The sequence below is a fragment of the Ptychodera flava genome, chromosome 5 (assembly GCF_041260155.1).
Source record: "Ptychodera flava strain L36383 chromosome 5, AS_Pfla_20210202, whole genome shotgun sequence".
NCBI classification, from domain to species: Eukaryota; Metazoa; Hemichordata; class Enteropneusta; family Ptychoderidae; genus Ptychodera; species Ptychodera flava.
In genome coordinates this window covers 22,904,293-22,921,751 of record NC_091932.1, presented here as the reverse complement: position 1 = coordinate 22,921,751, position 17,459 = coordinate 22,904,293, and the positions used below count along the sequence as shown (strand labels likewise).

At 38.7% G+C, this 17,459-nt stretch overlaps 1 protein-coding gene across 2 annotated transcripts; it reads left to right on the top strand.

The window, feature by feature from the left end:
* The first annotated feature begins 20 nt into the window (after positions 1 to 20).
* On the top strand, positions 21 to 15,497 carry LOC139133292 (transcription elongation factor A protein 1-like). 2 transcript variants are annotated; one of them, XM_070699822.1, is made up of 9 exons: positions 21 to 228; positions 370 to 438; positions 1,760 to 1,868; positions 6,343 to 6,555; positions 9,411 to 9,473; positions 12,136 to 12,290; positions 13,041 to 13,187; positions 14,405 to 14,476; positions 14,903 to 15,497. In XM_070699822.1, the coding sequence occupies exons 1-9, from the start codon at positions 163 to 165 to the stop codon at positions 14,909 to 14,911; spliced, it is 903 nt and encodes a 300-aa protein (XP_070555923.1). In that variant the 5' UTR covers positions 21 to 162; the 3' UTR covers positions 14,912 to 15,497. The 2 variants fall into 2 exon arrangements, with proteins under 2 accessions (XP_070555923.1, XP_070555924.1); XM_070699823.1 differs by having other exon boundaries at positions 6,346 to 6,555; positions 14,903 to 15,493.
* The last annotated feature ends 1,962 nt before the right edge of the window (positions 15,498 to 17,459 follow it).

Sequence of the window (17,459 nt, the reverse complement as noted above, 5' to 3'; positions counted from 1 at the left end):
TCAAAATAGTTTAACCTCAGACCGCCATTTTCGCCATTTGTTTTCCGGTCTACAAGTGGTGGCGATCTTCATAGGATTATCCAAATAATTGGGTGAAAACTGTGCCAAAAATTACACAGATTTCACCTGAACACACGTAAAGGTACACATAAGAACACCAAAATGCCGGGCACTGAAGAAGAAGTGATACGGATCGGCAAACAGCTTGAGAAAATGGCTTCAAGCAGCGTAAGTACCACTTACACATCTATTGATGTGATGTGGATTTTTCGCACACCGGCTCATGCCATGGTCTGTGCATTATTATCACATGTTGTATTTCCTTCACAGTTTACTTTTTTACACGCTATTGATTCTTTTCCTGCACAGGACCATGGCAATGCCCTCGACCTATTGAAAGCGCTGAAGGATTTGCCGATGACGTTGGAGGTTTTGCAGGTAAAAAATGGCGTAGTGTTTCCTTTTTTCACGCTAAACGTGTCACAGTTTGTTATCATTTTTGTCAGGTTGGCCAGGGTCAGAGTAATCAGTATCCCTGGCGGTGTCGTGCGGGAAATTCCCATTCGTTATGAGTAGTCAAAACGAAACGCATCTTAAATATCCTTGCAGGACCAATGGCGCCGACTTAGATTTACTTTTGATGAGGCACTGATAGTATTGTCATGCATTTTGGAGAAATTCCGGCTTTGTTGTTATTTTATGACATCACATTCTAATATTTCTATAGAGATTTCTGTCATAGTATGAGTACCAGCTGTTGACGTCATGATGCATGATGGAGACTAAAATGTGATACATACTATACTACATTAGAAAGACATGACATCTTTTCTAATTTTAACATGGCTGCAAGATCGTAAAAATTATCTGATTACCAGTATCTTTTCGTTTACCATTTGTAATGTCATGTGTGATGATGTATACAATGCACGATCCAGGACAGATGAATGCTCCACATTGATGAAGAATCATTAGCATAAAATTTCAATACTGAAACAATCCTCATTAATATCATTTGCATAAATTAACACCAATATACCCCTTGCACTAATAGTGATGTTTACTTTTAAATGAATGTGTTTACAGGTAAGAGGTCTAAAAATACATATACTGTCCATTTTTCTCAAATCGGAGGTCACTGATGTACCTGACTATATAGTACATCTACTTGCACACCATATTCACTGAAATAATACATGACATAAATTTGCTTAAGATAATAATATAAAAGTTAATAAAAGTTACATGCCTGGTATCCAAGAATAATTGTTAAATTCACACACATATACACACACACACAAACAAACACACATGCACGCATATATGTAGTATCATTATGCATGTATACTCTGTGTAGGTATAAATGTTTCTGAACGTCCTCTATTAGGTGTTTGTCAAGCAAATTAGTACTAGTAGTTTTCCTAGCGTGTCAGGATGAGGAATCCAGGAACTGGAGTTTCCTTGATATTTTCCTGATGAATTGGTGTGATATTTTCTCAACAAAGCAAAAATGAAATGTCCAATGATATTCTTCATCATGAAATGCAAGTGGGCTAGACACAGCAAACTTCATTTGCCACGGACATTTTTTTAATTATTCATTTTCTCAACATGAATGACAGATCAAATTTTTGTATTACCCAAAATAATGCCCTGTAGTCTTCAGTTTAATATTGTCCGACAGTTAACCTTTTTTTGCAATCTGAAAGTTAGCAATTATGGTTAACTGTCTGTCTATTTTATCTTTCTTTCTAATAAGAAAACAAGGATTGGTATGTCAGTGAATTCTCTGCGTAAACAAAGCAGCAATGATGATGTCATCACCCTCTCCAAATCTCTCATAAAAAGTTGGAAGAAGCTTTTACCAGGTAAGAGAAAGTTCTCAGTGGGTTCCAGACTGCATTATAGGCCTATAAAGTGTACTTATTGTATGTAAGGTACTGCGTATGTGTATACGCACCTCAGAAATTACTGATTGTGAAAGAGAATGGTTTAAAATGCAAAATTAACTATTTAAAATTTCTGATGTGCCAGGTTCATATTTCTCCATCATGTCATTGTAGTTTAAACTGAACTTGATGTTTTTTACCGACTTAATCAAGGTGTGTTAGCTTATAACACTAGCGGTGTTCCGGGCACCGTGATGTTTATGCTGATTTTGAATATGTGTAGGTGTAAAGGACATCAGTCATCATTTCCAGTTACAAACAACTTTTTTACCCATTACCTGTTTGCAAAGTCTAATCAAAAGCAGTGTAGTGTGATAGCCGAATTTGACTTCAGTGAAATCCATGTTACCAAACATATTATTGATGAAAAATTTTAGACAATCTAGCTCTTCCAACCAGATGGATGTTCAAGTCCAAAAACAGCAATGCATCATTGATGTAAAAAGTGTCTCTACCTTAAGCAATCTTGCTCTTCCAACCATATGGATGTTTGTGTCCAAAAAACGGAGATAAGGTGCAAGTCTATACAGACCCTCCTCTTTTTCTACTCAGTCAGTCATTTTCACCTTCAGTTAAGTTACTTATAGTGGTTGCATGGTTTTCCGCAAGGGGAGTTTTAGGGGTGGGCCACCCCTCTGTTTTTAGAGTAACCTATTCATATGTTAATAACTGTACAAAAGAATACATTTTCATGACAGAAGAATATGCAAATTATACATTGTTATGTAAAATGCTGCCCTGTTGTCAACTGCCTGATGGCACACGCACTGAAGTAGACTGTCATAGCCCATATGTACATGTACATGTAGCTACACAGTTACTAATCTCTTACCTACTCTGATGCGCCCTCATCAGTCTGGCTAGACCAGCCCCAAGCCGGACATACTAAACACCAACAAGCACCGACAAGGACCGACAATAGACCGACAAGGACCGACAAGTGACCGACAAGTTGAATTTAAACCATTCTTTGTCGATGTTCTGGTTTTAAAATGTCTTTTTCTACTGTTTTTGTGAATATTTACTCAAGTGACCGAACTGAATTGACGAAACTAAACGAAATATTGGCCGACAAGTAAATCGCGTATTGAAGCAGGTCTATTGGCCATACTAATAAGGACCGACAAGTGATCGATAAGGTGGATAATCAGTGTTCGAAATAATCGGTGGCAATGGTGGCATTTGCCACCAAAAACTGTCAATCTGCCACCAAATTTTTTTTCTGGTGGTATTTTTCTGCCACTAAATTTTGGGTCATCATGTCATCGATCCTACGGCTTGAATGAAGGAACACTGAAGGAACACGCGTTGGCTGACGGCGGAAAAACTCATTAGCGAAAAAAAAAACAAACCAAACTTATTGCGACATTTTGGCATGAATGAAAACATAGCGTGAATCCAACTTGTGATTGGCTAATCTCCATATCGATGACAGCAGCTTTTTACACTTGACATGTTGTTGCCCTCTGTGATAGCCGCATATGCAGTCATACGACACAAGATAAAAGCATGTTGTGACATTTGAAAACAAAGCCAAACAGAAGCCTGCATGAATTAAATAATAATAAATACTTGCAATTCATTAGCCAGTACAGGGCTCAAAAATTCCTATCGCCCGACGCCCGTGGCTAGTGAATTTTGCGTTCGGGCAAGTAAAATCAATATGCTTCCTGTCCGACGGGCATGTGCACCAGCGGTTGAATTAACTTAGCTCTGGACAATTCAAGCTTGAAAACATATTTCATTAGGTCTGTACACGCCTACAATCATTGTAAGTCCTTCAACTCTCAGAAGTGTTTTCTGAAAACCCTTGAAAATCCACCCGACATCGCAAAATAATCGTTCTTGCTGTTGTAAAACACAAAAAGTCGTAAAAATAGAGTTTTGCGACATGTTCTCTCCTACGACACGGCGTGAACTCACTGTTTTGTATGTGTGCCGTAAAGTGGTATGCTCTTGACAGTGGTTGCCATTCTCTTTGTGCAAGTGTATGAGTCGTATGACAGTCGATCGGCTTCACGCGATAGTGTAATTGCACCATGTGCTTTGTAAATGGATGTAAACTTATTCGAAGCCATGGATCTCGGCAATGCTTACTGTTCAACGTAAATCAACACCCAGTTGAAAAGTACAAGTTTACATCGTAGTCGAAACGGGCTCAGTCGACCAAGGAGGCCACATATTGCAGCTACGTAGTGCGTGAGATGCAGACAGTTTCAAATTACGTGACCTTGGTTGTTAGGAATCGGCTCTCACTTAGTTAGAGAAAACAAATCTGCACTGAATAGTAACGAAAACGAAACTTGAATCTGCTTTCTTCACGAGACATTTATCAAAATAAAACTTTGAAAGACTGCTGTGCTCAGTGAGCAAACATGTAAACAGGTAAAAGTGTTGCAGATGTACATGTGCGTATGCATTGTGCAGATAAACACTAGCAGAGCAGTTGTTTGTGATCTCAGCTTGATAATAAAGAGCAGCAGCCAGCCATGCACATTGTAAATCACACAATCTATATTGTAAATCAAACAATCTTATTACTATTATGCAAAGATTTTAATTTGGATTAGGTTGTGGAAAAATTCCAAATTCAAAGATGTTTTCTAGATGGCCAAATCTACAGAAAAGACTAAAGTATTCTCACATTTCTTCTGCGACATTTCAGATTTGGTAATAGTCCTTCATTTTAACAGATGTAGCTCATGTTTGAATCTGTTTTTTCCCTCTTTGAATTTACTTCATATGGCCTGCAGTATGGGTGACTTTTTGTGACGTGTACTCACCATATTTTCAAGAATTTATACATTAGAATGAGTATGTGGCAATGACAAAATGTTGTATTATACCGATCACATGATGTGTTAAACTGCCACCAGATTTTTATAATTGCCACCAGATTTCATATCTGGTGGCAAACTTTTGCCACAAGAATAAAAAGTATTTCTATCCCTGATAATATTTTTTTTTTTTTGATGTTTGGGCTTCAAAATGTCACTTTCTACTTTTTTGGAGAATATTAACACAATCCACTGAACAGAACGAAGAAACTGTACGAAATATTGGCCGACAATGAAATCGTATCTTGAAGCAAGGTGTCACATATGCGGAAACAAAAAAAACAACTTGTCAATGACTTTTGGGTCACTTGTCGGTTTCTTTCTTTATACTTTTAGTTGTCGTAGCTTCAGATCTCTTTGTCGCTGTATTTTGTTTTGAAACTGTTCTTTTATTTTGAAACTGTATATATTTACAAGATAGCAGAAAGTGGAAAGTAGTGTTTGAATGGCGAAAGTTCGAAAAAAAAATCGTTTTTATCTTTAACTTTTCCGTGACTTTTAGGTCACTTGTCGGTCCTTCTTTGACTTCATTTCTAAAGTTGAAAGTGAACTGTATGCGTCCATCGACACAATGACGACAGGAATTTAATACTTTTATTTTCGAAACTGTTCGTTCGAATCTTTTGATACTCAAAGAGATAGTACAAATAGGCATTTAAAAGGTGAAACGTCGAAAAAAAATCGTTTTCATTCAACTTGTCGGTCCACCACTTTTATCTCTTAGTTGTCATAGCTTTTTAGATCTCTTTGTTGCTAGATCACTATTATAAGTTATTGTTCAGTTTATTGCATTCTTCGATAATACAGTTGAGTGATAAAGTAGGCCTCAAACCAAATCTCTTGTTACATTAAGATGTGAAACCACAAAAGATAGTGGTTAGATTACCCTTCGAGGAAAAATCAAACGATCCCATACAAGGTGGCGTCTACTACTTCCGGGTAGGGTTTCCTTGTTTGCTACACGGTAACTACCGTCATGTCGCCCTGTTTTTTTCGTAATCGTTTGGTCAATTGTGTTCATATTCACCAAAATAGTAGAAAATGACGTTATAAAGCCCAGCCATCGAAAAAAGGGGTTTCATCCAACTTGTCGGTCACTTGATGGTCCTTGTCGGTTCTTGTCGGTGCTTGTCGGTGTTTAGGCGGACCAGCCCCAAGCTAAACTCGTAGTGAAACCTTGCTGGCTACGCCTAGCTTACTGGGCATACCAAACTCGGAGTCAGGACAGGAGAGGGTAAAAGTATTTAGCCAATGAGGGGCTGTAAGAGAGTCAAGCAGTAAAGTAACTCTTGTATTTTCAATTTGTAACAAAACACCTTTTGATACAATTTACCCAACATCAGCTGTTGTACTAGGTAGATTAAAGGGTGCAATCAAGGTGATAGTATACAAATGATTGTATTCCACCCACATTTCATATATATGAAAGAGACAATTGTATGCCCCTTAAAAAGGAGTTAATGATTGATAAACACACATACCCCCCCCTCCCCCCAGTTGTTATTGGTTCAGCATACTTATGCTCTGATTGACAAAATAGCCGATGTTTCATCCAGTAGCTCAATCCAGTAGAGGAAGCAGAGACAGCCAAGATTCTTCCAGGGACTCGCCAACGGACACCGGTTCCGAATCCATGTCATCAAAGGATGCCGGAAACGGGAACAGTTCACAATCCAAACCCACCGCCACTGTCAACCCACTACCAAAGACCAACGACTCGGTCAGGGAAAAGTGCCGGGAAATGCTTTCAAATGCTCTAAAAACACCATGTAAGTCGTACTTTTTTTGAAAGAATAACGTATGCAATGTGCACTAGTAGAAGTTGCATTTTTATAGTCACAGATGTACAAAGGCAAACAGTCTCTTATGCCATGTAGTGTTGTGAAACAGTTGTGACAAAAATGTGTTGTTCAGCAGAGCAACAAACTGAGTGAGAGAATGAATGTCATCAAAACAACAGAAGTGAGCCAGGTGCTTGGTACTGAACGGGAGAATATTCAGTTTATGTTCCAGATGTATGTTATTATTGACCCTTTCACAACCATGGTTTGGTGTAATCTCATTGTTTACGAGGACTTTGGGGTGAACAGGTTAAGTTTGTCTGGCCCTAAAAAAAACTGAAAAACATTGTAACCAGATTGGAGATAAACTTGACTTCTTGATTTACTCTGATTGTGGTGAAGAAATCACTTGGATCCTGGGATCTCCGTCACTATGTGAGAACTGTAATGTACCATTAATTATTGTCAATGAAGCCAGCTCAGAGCGCCCTCATCCTTCAAATAAGAGAAAATGCCATCCATGTTGCAAGGATACATATTGGGGAAAATTGCATCTCCTGTTTGTTTGTTTTCCGAGAGTAGAAATTTTGAAAATGCTGCTCTGTATACAAAAACATGTCTGTTCAATCAACAGTCTGCTTACGTAGATGAGATAAATCTGTGTTCGCGCTGCCCTATTCGCCACGTTCGCAAATGCGAATTGAAATCAGCAGTGGCGAAGAAAATCGATCCTAATTCGCCACAGTGGCGAAGATGATTTTTGTTGAAAAAATTCCGCAAATAAGCAAAAACGGGGGGTTTTTAGTCTTTTGTTGATCTGCGCTTCTCTTTCGGCGATTCGCGAAAAAAACTATATCCACTTCCGTATTGTTCTCTCCGACGTACGCAATTGCAATCGAGCCAAGTCTCGCGAGAGATTTGACGTCAATTTGTATAGTGTACAGCATGCACCATAAATGACTATCGCGAGAATTGAAAATGCAGGCAGACGCAATCGAGCCCTAGTCTCGCGATAAATTTGACGTCATTTTGTCTAGTGTAGGCTACAGCAAGCGCAAAGCGAACACTCGCGAGAATTGAAACTTTTGCTACAGCAGACACACGCATTTTAATCGTGGTCACAAAGTTCATGTGTTGAAATTTATTTGCATCGTGGTCTAGACGTTCCGTGTTGCGCATTTAATCGAGGTCTATTTTAATGGTGGTCGATTTGCATCGCGGTCCCCATGGTCCCCTATCGATGTTAATTAAAATCGCCATCCCAGCGACGCATTCCGTGTTGTTGTCGATTTGCATCGCGGTCTCGACGTTCCGTTCTCGACGTTCCGCGTATCCATGCTCAGTTGTAATTTTTTTGGTTGATTTTGCCGTATTGTTTTTCAGAAACATACGAAATTCGTCTAAGTTTTAAGAAACAATTAATTTCTCTAGGCGAGGACTATTCAAGCTCGTTGTATCCTCGCATTAAATTTACCCATTTTCTGTAATACAGTTATTTATGTGGTTTTACGGAAATTTTTGTGACAGCTTCAGGTAAAAAGGTGAATTGGACAACATTTCATTTCTGTCAGGAAATCTTAGCGCGTACGTCTTGTGCAGGTGAACTCTACGGAATTTTCTGATATCAAAGATGTTTGCTAATTTACAATGATACTCATACTAGTACTTAACGAGATTTCCTGTCTAAATTCCCGCAAATCACCATGAAAATCTAAAAATTACTACACGGAATTAAGACTACATGTGGAAGTGTCGTTTGATGACGTTCCGAACGTCTGTGCCACATTTACGCGACGTCTTGTATGACGTGACAAAGACGCTACGTGTACTGATGGAACGTAATTACGTGTAACCAAACTTCTATTTTAATCGCAGTCCGAACGTTCAGTGTTGCTGTCATGCTGTTGATTTGCATCGCGGTCCCAACCTTCCGTGTTGCAGTTCATTTTAATCGTGGTCTCAACGTTGTGCTGCTTTCGATTTGCATCGGGGTCTAGCCCTGCGTACGATGCTGTGTGTTCCGCTACAGCTAATCGCCCCGCTCACGGGCGATTAGCTGTAGCGGAACACACAGCATCGTACGCAGGGCTACATCGGGGTCCAGAATCAAGCAATTTCCAGTGTTAAAATGAAGACAATTGGATACAAGGTTGATGTGTTGATAGTTTATTCTTGTGCATGCAACCGACATTGGAGTTATAGCATTATAGTAAGCTTTGTTTTCGTAAAAAATGTGTGGCTAATAAAATTTGTCTGTGGCTAATAAAATTTGAAACTATTCGCCACAGTGGCTAACAGCTTTCCAAACCCAGCGCTAACACAGAAGATACATCTTCCTCAGTGATTCATTTGTCACACTTAGTCACACTTTCTGACACACTATCACACCTACAACGGGTTATAGTACAAACCTTCAACCTTAACTTCTTTTGCTCTAACTTTCCTCAAGGAATCTTTCAATCATTCTCTTTCAAAATCAAGAATAAAAATAGGGGGTCACCGTGCAAATTTTGGTACTAGAGAAACAAATTACCCAAGATTTACCGATATTAGAAATTCAAAATGGCCGCCATCCCGTGTTAACTCTATGGAGAAAAATAAAAATTTTCGAATTTTAAAAAACTAAGCCTGTGAAAAGTTTTCTTTCACAAGAGCTTTAAAATGAACGCGGTTATACTAGAAGAGAATTGTAAAAGTTTGAGAGTCCGAATGTCTGTCCCCGAGGTGCGTTCTACCTTAAATAGATTCCAAACACTTACAATGTTATTTTGAACACATTTTTTTTTCATGTCATTGCCCAAACGCTGTCATGATTCTCTCTTTGTCATGTCTTTTTTTTTCAGTGGAGGATGCCGACACATCAGGATTTGGTGACCCAGTTGAACTGGCATCAGCAATTGAAGATTATACCTTTCACCATCTAAGGGACCGTCTCAGATTGTCGCAGAAGTTCAAGAAACGAAATTAATTCGTTTTGATCAAAACCCCCTCCCCCCTCCCCCTAAACGAAACTTCAAAAGTGCGAAATGTTTATGTCTGCCTGAGGGTACAATGTTGCATTTTGCTATAGCTTCTAAAGACGCATTCCCCATGCCACATTACAATTAAAGTAATCGATCAGATTTGACTACTAACAGGGCATTTTACCGCATAAAAGTTTCATTTTATTTTACTTTCCCTTTTTGCATCTGTTCTTTGTCTCTGCGAACACGCAATTTGTACTTGGTAGGGGCGGTAAATAAGCGAGAAACTTTGACAAGGGGACCCAGGCATGTTCAATCATATTAAAACGACTATGACCAGACGCATAACATGTGAGAATAAAGACATCAAGTGGTTAGAGCATACGCTTATAAATAGCGCATTTAAAAAATGATACTTTTGTCTTTGTTGAATTGATAAGTGAAAGGTTTAGGATACAATGTTAGTATTAGTAAATTGTGTGTGGGGCACAAACGAGATGGAAACGGTTACAAATTTGTTGGCACAAGTGTGCAGTTTTTCTTTAATTTAAAATAAACACACGAAAACTTGTGATCACAAAATAAAAGTGCGAAAGTGAAGTTCACTAATTGAATGGAGGTCAAACCCCCTCCCCCCCTAAACGAATGAATTTCGCTTTTTGAACTTCTGCGACAATCTGAGACGGTCCCTAAACCTTGCTGTCATTGGCTCAGAAAAAGTTTTTCCTAAAATCTATTTGATCAGGGTTCTCAAAATTTTTGAAGTAGGCGGAAAATTCAGAAAAGTAGGCGGTTAGCTTCTGTGTGCAACCAGAATCCCTGGGCGGGGGGGGGAGAGTGGAGACAGTTCTGAGCAATTTCATGCATTCTTATACAGTGTATAAAAGGCTATTCCAACATACACACAGGGGGAGGGTTTCCTGTGTGCAAGAAATTTTTAAATTTGAAGGCATTTTGGAGTAATTTCATGCATTATTGTACTGTATGGAAAGACCATTTCAGCATGAGAGTGTTGAGGATTATTTTACATTTGAAGACATTTCTGAGCAATTTCATGCATTCTTATATACAAGTGTATAAAAGGCTATTTCAACATACACAAAGGGGGAGAGGGTTTCAGGGACGGGGTCCCCGTCCCTGTGTGTGGGCAAGAAATTTTTAAATTTTGAAGACATTTTTGAGTAATTTTATGCATTCTTGTACAGTATTAAAGACCATTTCAGCATACAGAATAATCATTATCATTGCCAATTACAACATGTTTTCAAGGGATAAAGTTTAAAAAAGTCAGAAAAATTAATTTGATATCACTCGGGCCTGTCAACTGCATTCAGTTGACATGGATAATAGCAAAATTTCACCAGACTGTTGTGTAGAATTATGTTTAGCTCATGACTTGAACAAACATTTTGAAATACATCATAGAATGGGGCCTAGGGTTTTCACAACCCAGATAACGATCCGCTAGAATCCTGACCAGCCGGGCTGTACAAAGTGTTTTACTGATTTAAATAAACTTGATTGAAGATACAGTAAATCAAAGAGTTTATTCAATTCAATGAATTATAGGAAAACAATTTTCAGTGATTTTAATTCACTGTACTAATTTCACAATAAAACGAATCCGCGAGCTGATTATTGATTTTTGGTGATGTTGAATGTATTTGAAAAAAAGAGCTAAATTTCAGTGTTCATGTTTGATAAAACCTCAAACTAACGACAATGAACGCCAGCCTGTACTACACCGTGTGTGTACAAAGCACGGGTAGTCCATTGTAACACAGTACACACAACGCGATATCGGTCGACCTGAAATTTGACACTGTGATCGATGTAGCGTTTCAAAAATGCGAAAAGTGAGACCAAGTAATATTTGTTTATTTAGATTTGATCTAAACCTCCCAAAACCAACAGACAAAGTCAGAAAATCAAAGTTTTCGAGCGTCGACTTTCTCTTCCGCGATGCACACAACCACGGCCCTCAACAAAACGCGATGTCGATCGACTTGAGTTGACATCGTGATCGACCATGGATAGATTGACGTGGCGTTTCGAAAGTATGAAAAATGAGACTCAGTAACTTGTGGTCGCTTTAGATTTGATCAAAAACCTACCAAACCCATCAGACTAGGCCCTACTCTTACGCAGAAAACCAAAGCTCTCGAGCGTCGACTTTCTCTTCCGCGTTTGAGCGAAACAAAAGTCGGCTTCATTCGGAAATGGTCGGCTATTCGCGGGCATAACGTAGAATTTTGATATCAACATTCATAAACCTGGAGGATCATATCTTCAGTGCAATAGAATTCAATTCAATAGAACTTTATTTATCCCAAACATGGGCAATTAAAAAGTCTTTGAATTTGACTCTCAAAATACAAGTGATAATTGATGGGAAAAAAATTTGAAACTTAAAAAACATAGTATAGTGATATTATACTCCAGAGTGTTCAATTTCTTGCAAAAAGGCAACATATGGGGTACGTTATGCTTCCCTAGTTTTAATCAACTTGAAAGTGAAATATGAACTTGACAGGATGAGGGTTCAAAGTGGGATAGGCATAAGTGCTTAGTTCATAGATGAGGTTGGATCCTTAACGCTGTTCACGTATATTTACTGAATTCACCAACACAGACACCAAGTATAAAAACAGAATACGAAGCCGAGTTGCAAATCTTAAAGACTCGAGAAACCCAGGCTTGAGGCAGAAAGTCCTCTCCGGGGAAATTACTCCAGAGAGAATCGCCACTATGACTGCCGATGTGAGTATATGGTCTATAAGAATGCTTTCTCCAAAAGGTTTCCTTTGAAACTATGAGCGTACATGTAGAAAAACTCACATATGAAGCGTAGACTTTGCCTCTTGCACAGTCAAGTTCAGTCTTACCGTTCATGAATTATTTGACGCTAATATCTACAAGGTAATTCTGAACATCAGATGTAGCTGGTATGTGATTAAAATCAGATTAAAAAGACAAACAGTTGGTTTTGTTTTGAACTGCTGTCGATGAGAATTATCACAACGATGGATTTTAAGACTGGACTGTAAAAATAGAGGACATTTGAACACGCGAGGCTGTGAATGCAGCTGGTCAATTGCCATAACCAGGTTCGATCAAAGGTCTTGGCCCACCAACTTTTCTGTTTTGACAATTAAATGTACCATCCTACATGCTCAAGGGTCTTTACGAATGGCGATGTACATCTTGTTTATAAAGAAAGTCAAGAATGGGCGTAGGATTGCAGACTTGCAATGATGCTTCTCCGTAGACCACCAAACACTCTAAAGACTCTTATTCCCTTGTAAATATGTAGGTTGCCAACTCTGATATTTCATCAAAAAGAAATAATAGTGCCATGATATTAAAAACAGTTCTTGGGTCAGTCTTCATCAAAATTTATGATTGGAACTAATTTGACTTTCAATTTGCCATAATGACCTATCTTCAATAAATGTCTATTATACAGTTTCTTTCCCTCCCCCCTCGAAAATAATTGTATTGTACCTGCAGGAGATGGCCAGTGATGAAATGAAGGAATTGAGGAAAAACTACACAAAAGAAGCCATAAGGGACCACCAGATGGCAACGACTGGGGGCACAAAGACAGATCTTCTAAAATGTGGCAAATGTGGGAAAAGAAACTGTACTTATAATCAGGTAAAGTAGCCATGCTCCCCCACCACCACTATGCTTTGTTACATTCCTATTGTTTTCAGTAGGATAAGTGGAACTGTACATAGGGAAATAGGGATGGAGGGTATAGACCTTGCACTTCCATTTCCCAGTGTAGAGATCCAATGGTAGCGTAGAAAACAAAAGGATTGAGCCAAGCCATGTTGGTTAAAGGGTAAAAGTACAAAGCTGCTCACTCTAGACATCGTTTTTTGTCTGTTTTGTTGTATTTTAGAAGTCACTTGTATTGTTGAGCATCTTGAAATGTACTGAAGGAGTCATCGGCTACACAGCACCTTCAGCCACTTTCACTTCAGAAAGCAAAACAAAGCGATCACACAGTTTCCAGTGTCTAGCATAACTACATGTATTTGTGGAACAGCTCTGAACAAACCATAAACCTTTGAGCACAGAAAAACTGGATAGCTTGAGAAGATTATCTTAGGAAAGAAATAATTGTTAACATATAACATGTGTCTTAGTGTATTATTTGAGATCAGGGTTGATTGTAGGGAGAATTTTTTTTCTTTGACCCAAAAAATGCAATAAAAACCCTGACTTTTCTCTTCAATTGTCACCCACGTAGTGCTTGGCCAGCATGATCATTTCATTGCCTAGGCAGAGAGTCTATCTTCCCCCTAGGAAATACAATGGATATATACCACAACATGTGGTTGTGAAGGGAATAGCGATTCATTCTCAGTCCAGAAATAAATTACCTTCTTGAAGGACAAGTAGCCGTAACTCTTGATTTTTTTCAACTGCAGTTTCTTGTACTTCTTACCAAAAGCATGTTTAGATACACAGTATTCAGCTCGCCAACTCGGCCTGTACATGTGTAAACTGCTTTTTGTTATTGTTGAGAAGTGAATTCTGCTCTAGACTAGAATTCAAATGTAAAGCAACAACAGTGCATTTTACACATCAGGACACCTCTTTTTGAAGGACAGATTTATCAAACTAAAAGTTACACTTAGTATTGAATTTTACGTATCTATTGAGGACACCTCTATATTAAGGACACTTTTTCTGTTCCTGAAGGTGTAATCAATAGACAAGTTTCACTGTATAATTTATTCGGTGAGTTGTAAATTTGTAATTTGCAAAAAGAGAGACGAAGTTGTTAGCAACATCTCATAACCATGCTAACAATCAATGCCAATTTTCTCAATGTTTACAATTCTGTTCTGTTGATTTTTCAGGTCCAAACTAGAAGTGCTGATGAACCCATGACAACGTTTGCATATTGTAATGAGTGTGGCCATCGATGGAAGGTAAGGTTGTCAAGCTATCTTTCTCTCTGTCACTATCTCTGCCACCACCTGTCTCTGTCTCTGTCTCTGTGTTTGCATTCACATATAGTTTGATAGGTTGGAACACTTAAACACGGGTATACTCCTTGCAGCAGAGATGGATAGGGACATGGATGTCAGAAGTTGAAGTTGGGTGTTTGATGTCAAAGTGTATGTTTGTTCATTTCAGAAATCTGTGTTTTGCCTGATGTAGCTCTGGCATTTATGTCACCAAGTATATGATTTATCTGTGGCTACCATATTTCCACAGTTTTGTTCATTGTCTCTGTAGATTATGAGCTGATGAATGCTGTCACATTTTTTCAGACTGAGTATGTCCTGTTTGTGAGTATAGCTACTTGAGAAGATATGAGACAAACTTACATTATTTTTTTCTTTCTCTTTCAGTTTTGCTAACCCCCAGTGCTCGGTTGTGTTCCCGGAGTTCAGGGATAGAGTTTATTTGTGGATAAAGAGCCTTCAAAATTGAGACACCTACATACATACCATTGGATACACACATACATTCATACATACATACATACAAACCTACATGTCCAGTATGTACATACATATACAAACACTCATGCCCACAAAGATGAACAGCTCTATAACTAAACAGCCCTACACATCAACAGAAGTAAAACACATATGGTTTACCACAAACACACTGGCATATGCCCTGCACACATACAAGCAGTGCAATTAAAGGGCTAATGAAATGGTCTCTCCGCAACCCCGTTCCGCTGCTCCCTTTCACATATGCACTGGAGTAGCTTTATGGGCTGTATTCACTTTGGTATTTTGACTGAAAAATTCACACAGCCGGCAAAGTCACGGATTTGCTGATGACGCTTCAGATCAACCATTTTTGCCACTGGGCCTAGTACCAGATGACAAGACGAGACACGGTTGAGGGCAGTAGATCCTATTCCTATTCAAAGGAGGGATAGCCGACTATAAACAAAACTGAGATACTGGTAGTTTTCGTCAAAACTAGCGGGCTAATGTGCAGCGTTGAATAAGCTGTTATCCAATTGGGTAGCTGAATATTACCAATATAATGAAAACAATACAAATAGACTCCCTAAGTCGCTGTAAATAATGACAGTGGACCAATCAGAGAAACAGCTTATTCAACGCTGCGCATCAGCAGAAACTAGCCAGTGTTATAAAAAAGGAGACCCTTGCTCATTGTCACTATCAGGAGAAGTGTGAAACTTTATATGTGCTGAAAGATCAGGCTATCTTTGGAAGGGCAAAAACTTTCCATCGGTCAAACTTTTTAAGAGGTGCTAAAATTTCATACTTTGATTCATCCATTATCCAGCAAGTCGGCGCAGTAAATGACAGAGGAGATGAACTCGTGTCCACGGAGCGGATCCAAACATGTTTTTATGTAAGACCATTTCATGTGCCCTTTAGTGGTTGGCCTATTTGAAGCAACAGGTTCCACCAGCTATCAGGTGTTCAAATGTGTATTGCCAAACGATACAGAGCATCGAGGATTTTCCAAGGCGGAGCACACCTCCTCTGCGTGCACAAATATCATCACAGCAGTGTCAGTCTTGAGCTGTTTTGTAAGCCCCGGATAGCCAATACACAGACACCTATGTCAGTAGTAATTACATCCCTAAAGAGCACAACAAAGTGCCCTGTATGTTGTGTTCTCAGATTGTGTTACCCTACTTACACACACGCATGCACACACAACAAAAATTCATCATGATCTTGTACTATCGGTTCCTTTTTTTCTAAAATTGAACTTATGACAAGGTTGGTTTTAAGAAGAATATTGGTGTACCACAAGAGTGCTTTTTCACAAGCCAACAATTTTCAATGTTTGTGTTCACTTTATCTTTCAGACGTTTTAACATGAGCAGAGTGAACGATGTAATTTCTCAATTGACATAAAACTTACCAGTGTTGAAACATAATGCAATATTGTATACATTGAAAATCATGTTTATGTGTCCTTTCTGTTTGGAGCCAAACTACAGCTTTTTTTCCCACGAGTGTCTATGTCAATTAACAATACGATTGTGGCATGTAGACCTTAACCCTTATCGTGCCAAGTTCATATTTCACCGTCAGGTCAAGTTGGTTGAAAGCAGTGCGGCATAAAATGTCCCATACATTGCATTTTAATAAGACTTGAACAGAGATACGATAAACATAGTTTCTACAAACCCTGCTGTAATATTCCAAGCTGAGTAGGTGAAAGAATGAATAGGTTTCGGCTCAATACCGCTTTTTCCTAACCTTGCAGATGGCAAAAGTGATAAGCCTGGCAGGATGAGGGTTAATATAGCCTTTTGTTTTCCATGGCGTGACATCTATGTGTTGTTGCTTTGCGTTCAGTTAATGTTGTGCAGTGTCACCAAGAAATTACGTGGTCATTGACTTTTGTTCCTGGTAACTTGCGCCTCTTTGGACACATCTGCTTCACCGACTAAATTCTATCATAAAATTCTCAAAGGAGAAATACAGTTGCCATCGCAAAGTATTTATTCATGACAACTCTTGATTACATCGCTTTGTTTTGTCGGTCTTTTATGTAAACTAAATTTGTCATTATTTAGAAAAACGTGTCATTTCACACAACACACGCATCTGAAGTGATCAGAATCTTCAGAGTCAAAGGTCATATCACTGTCCGGACCGTGATCATATGTTATCAGAAGTTCAATATGCGATGGCTACAACAGATACGGTAGATTCGATGGTGAAGCTATGAATTTCAGACACTGATTACAAACCATGAATTATGGAATGCACAATGATGTGTAATCTAGAGAAAGTGCCCATATTTGATGTCTCGTTTCAAGTCACCGTTATCACATCAAACACAGATATGTCTGAAGTTTTTTTGATGCTGAATTCTTCTTCCCCATGTCCCCGTCCTTCAATGATACAAACATACTGTTAGGAAAGAGGTGCCCTGCTAGCAGTATATGGTGCAAAA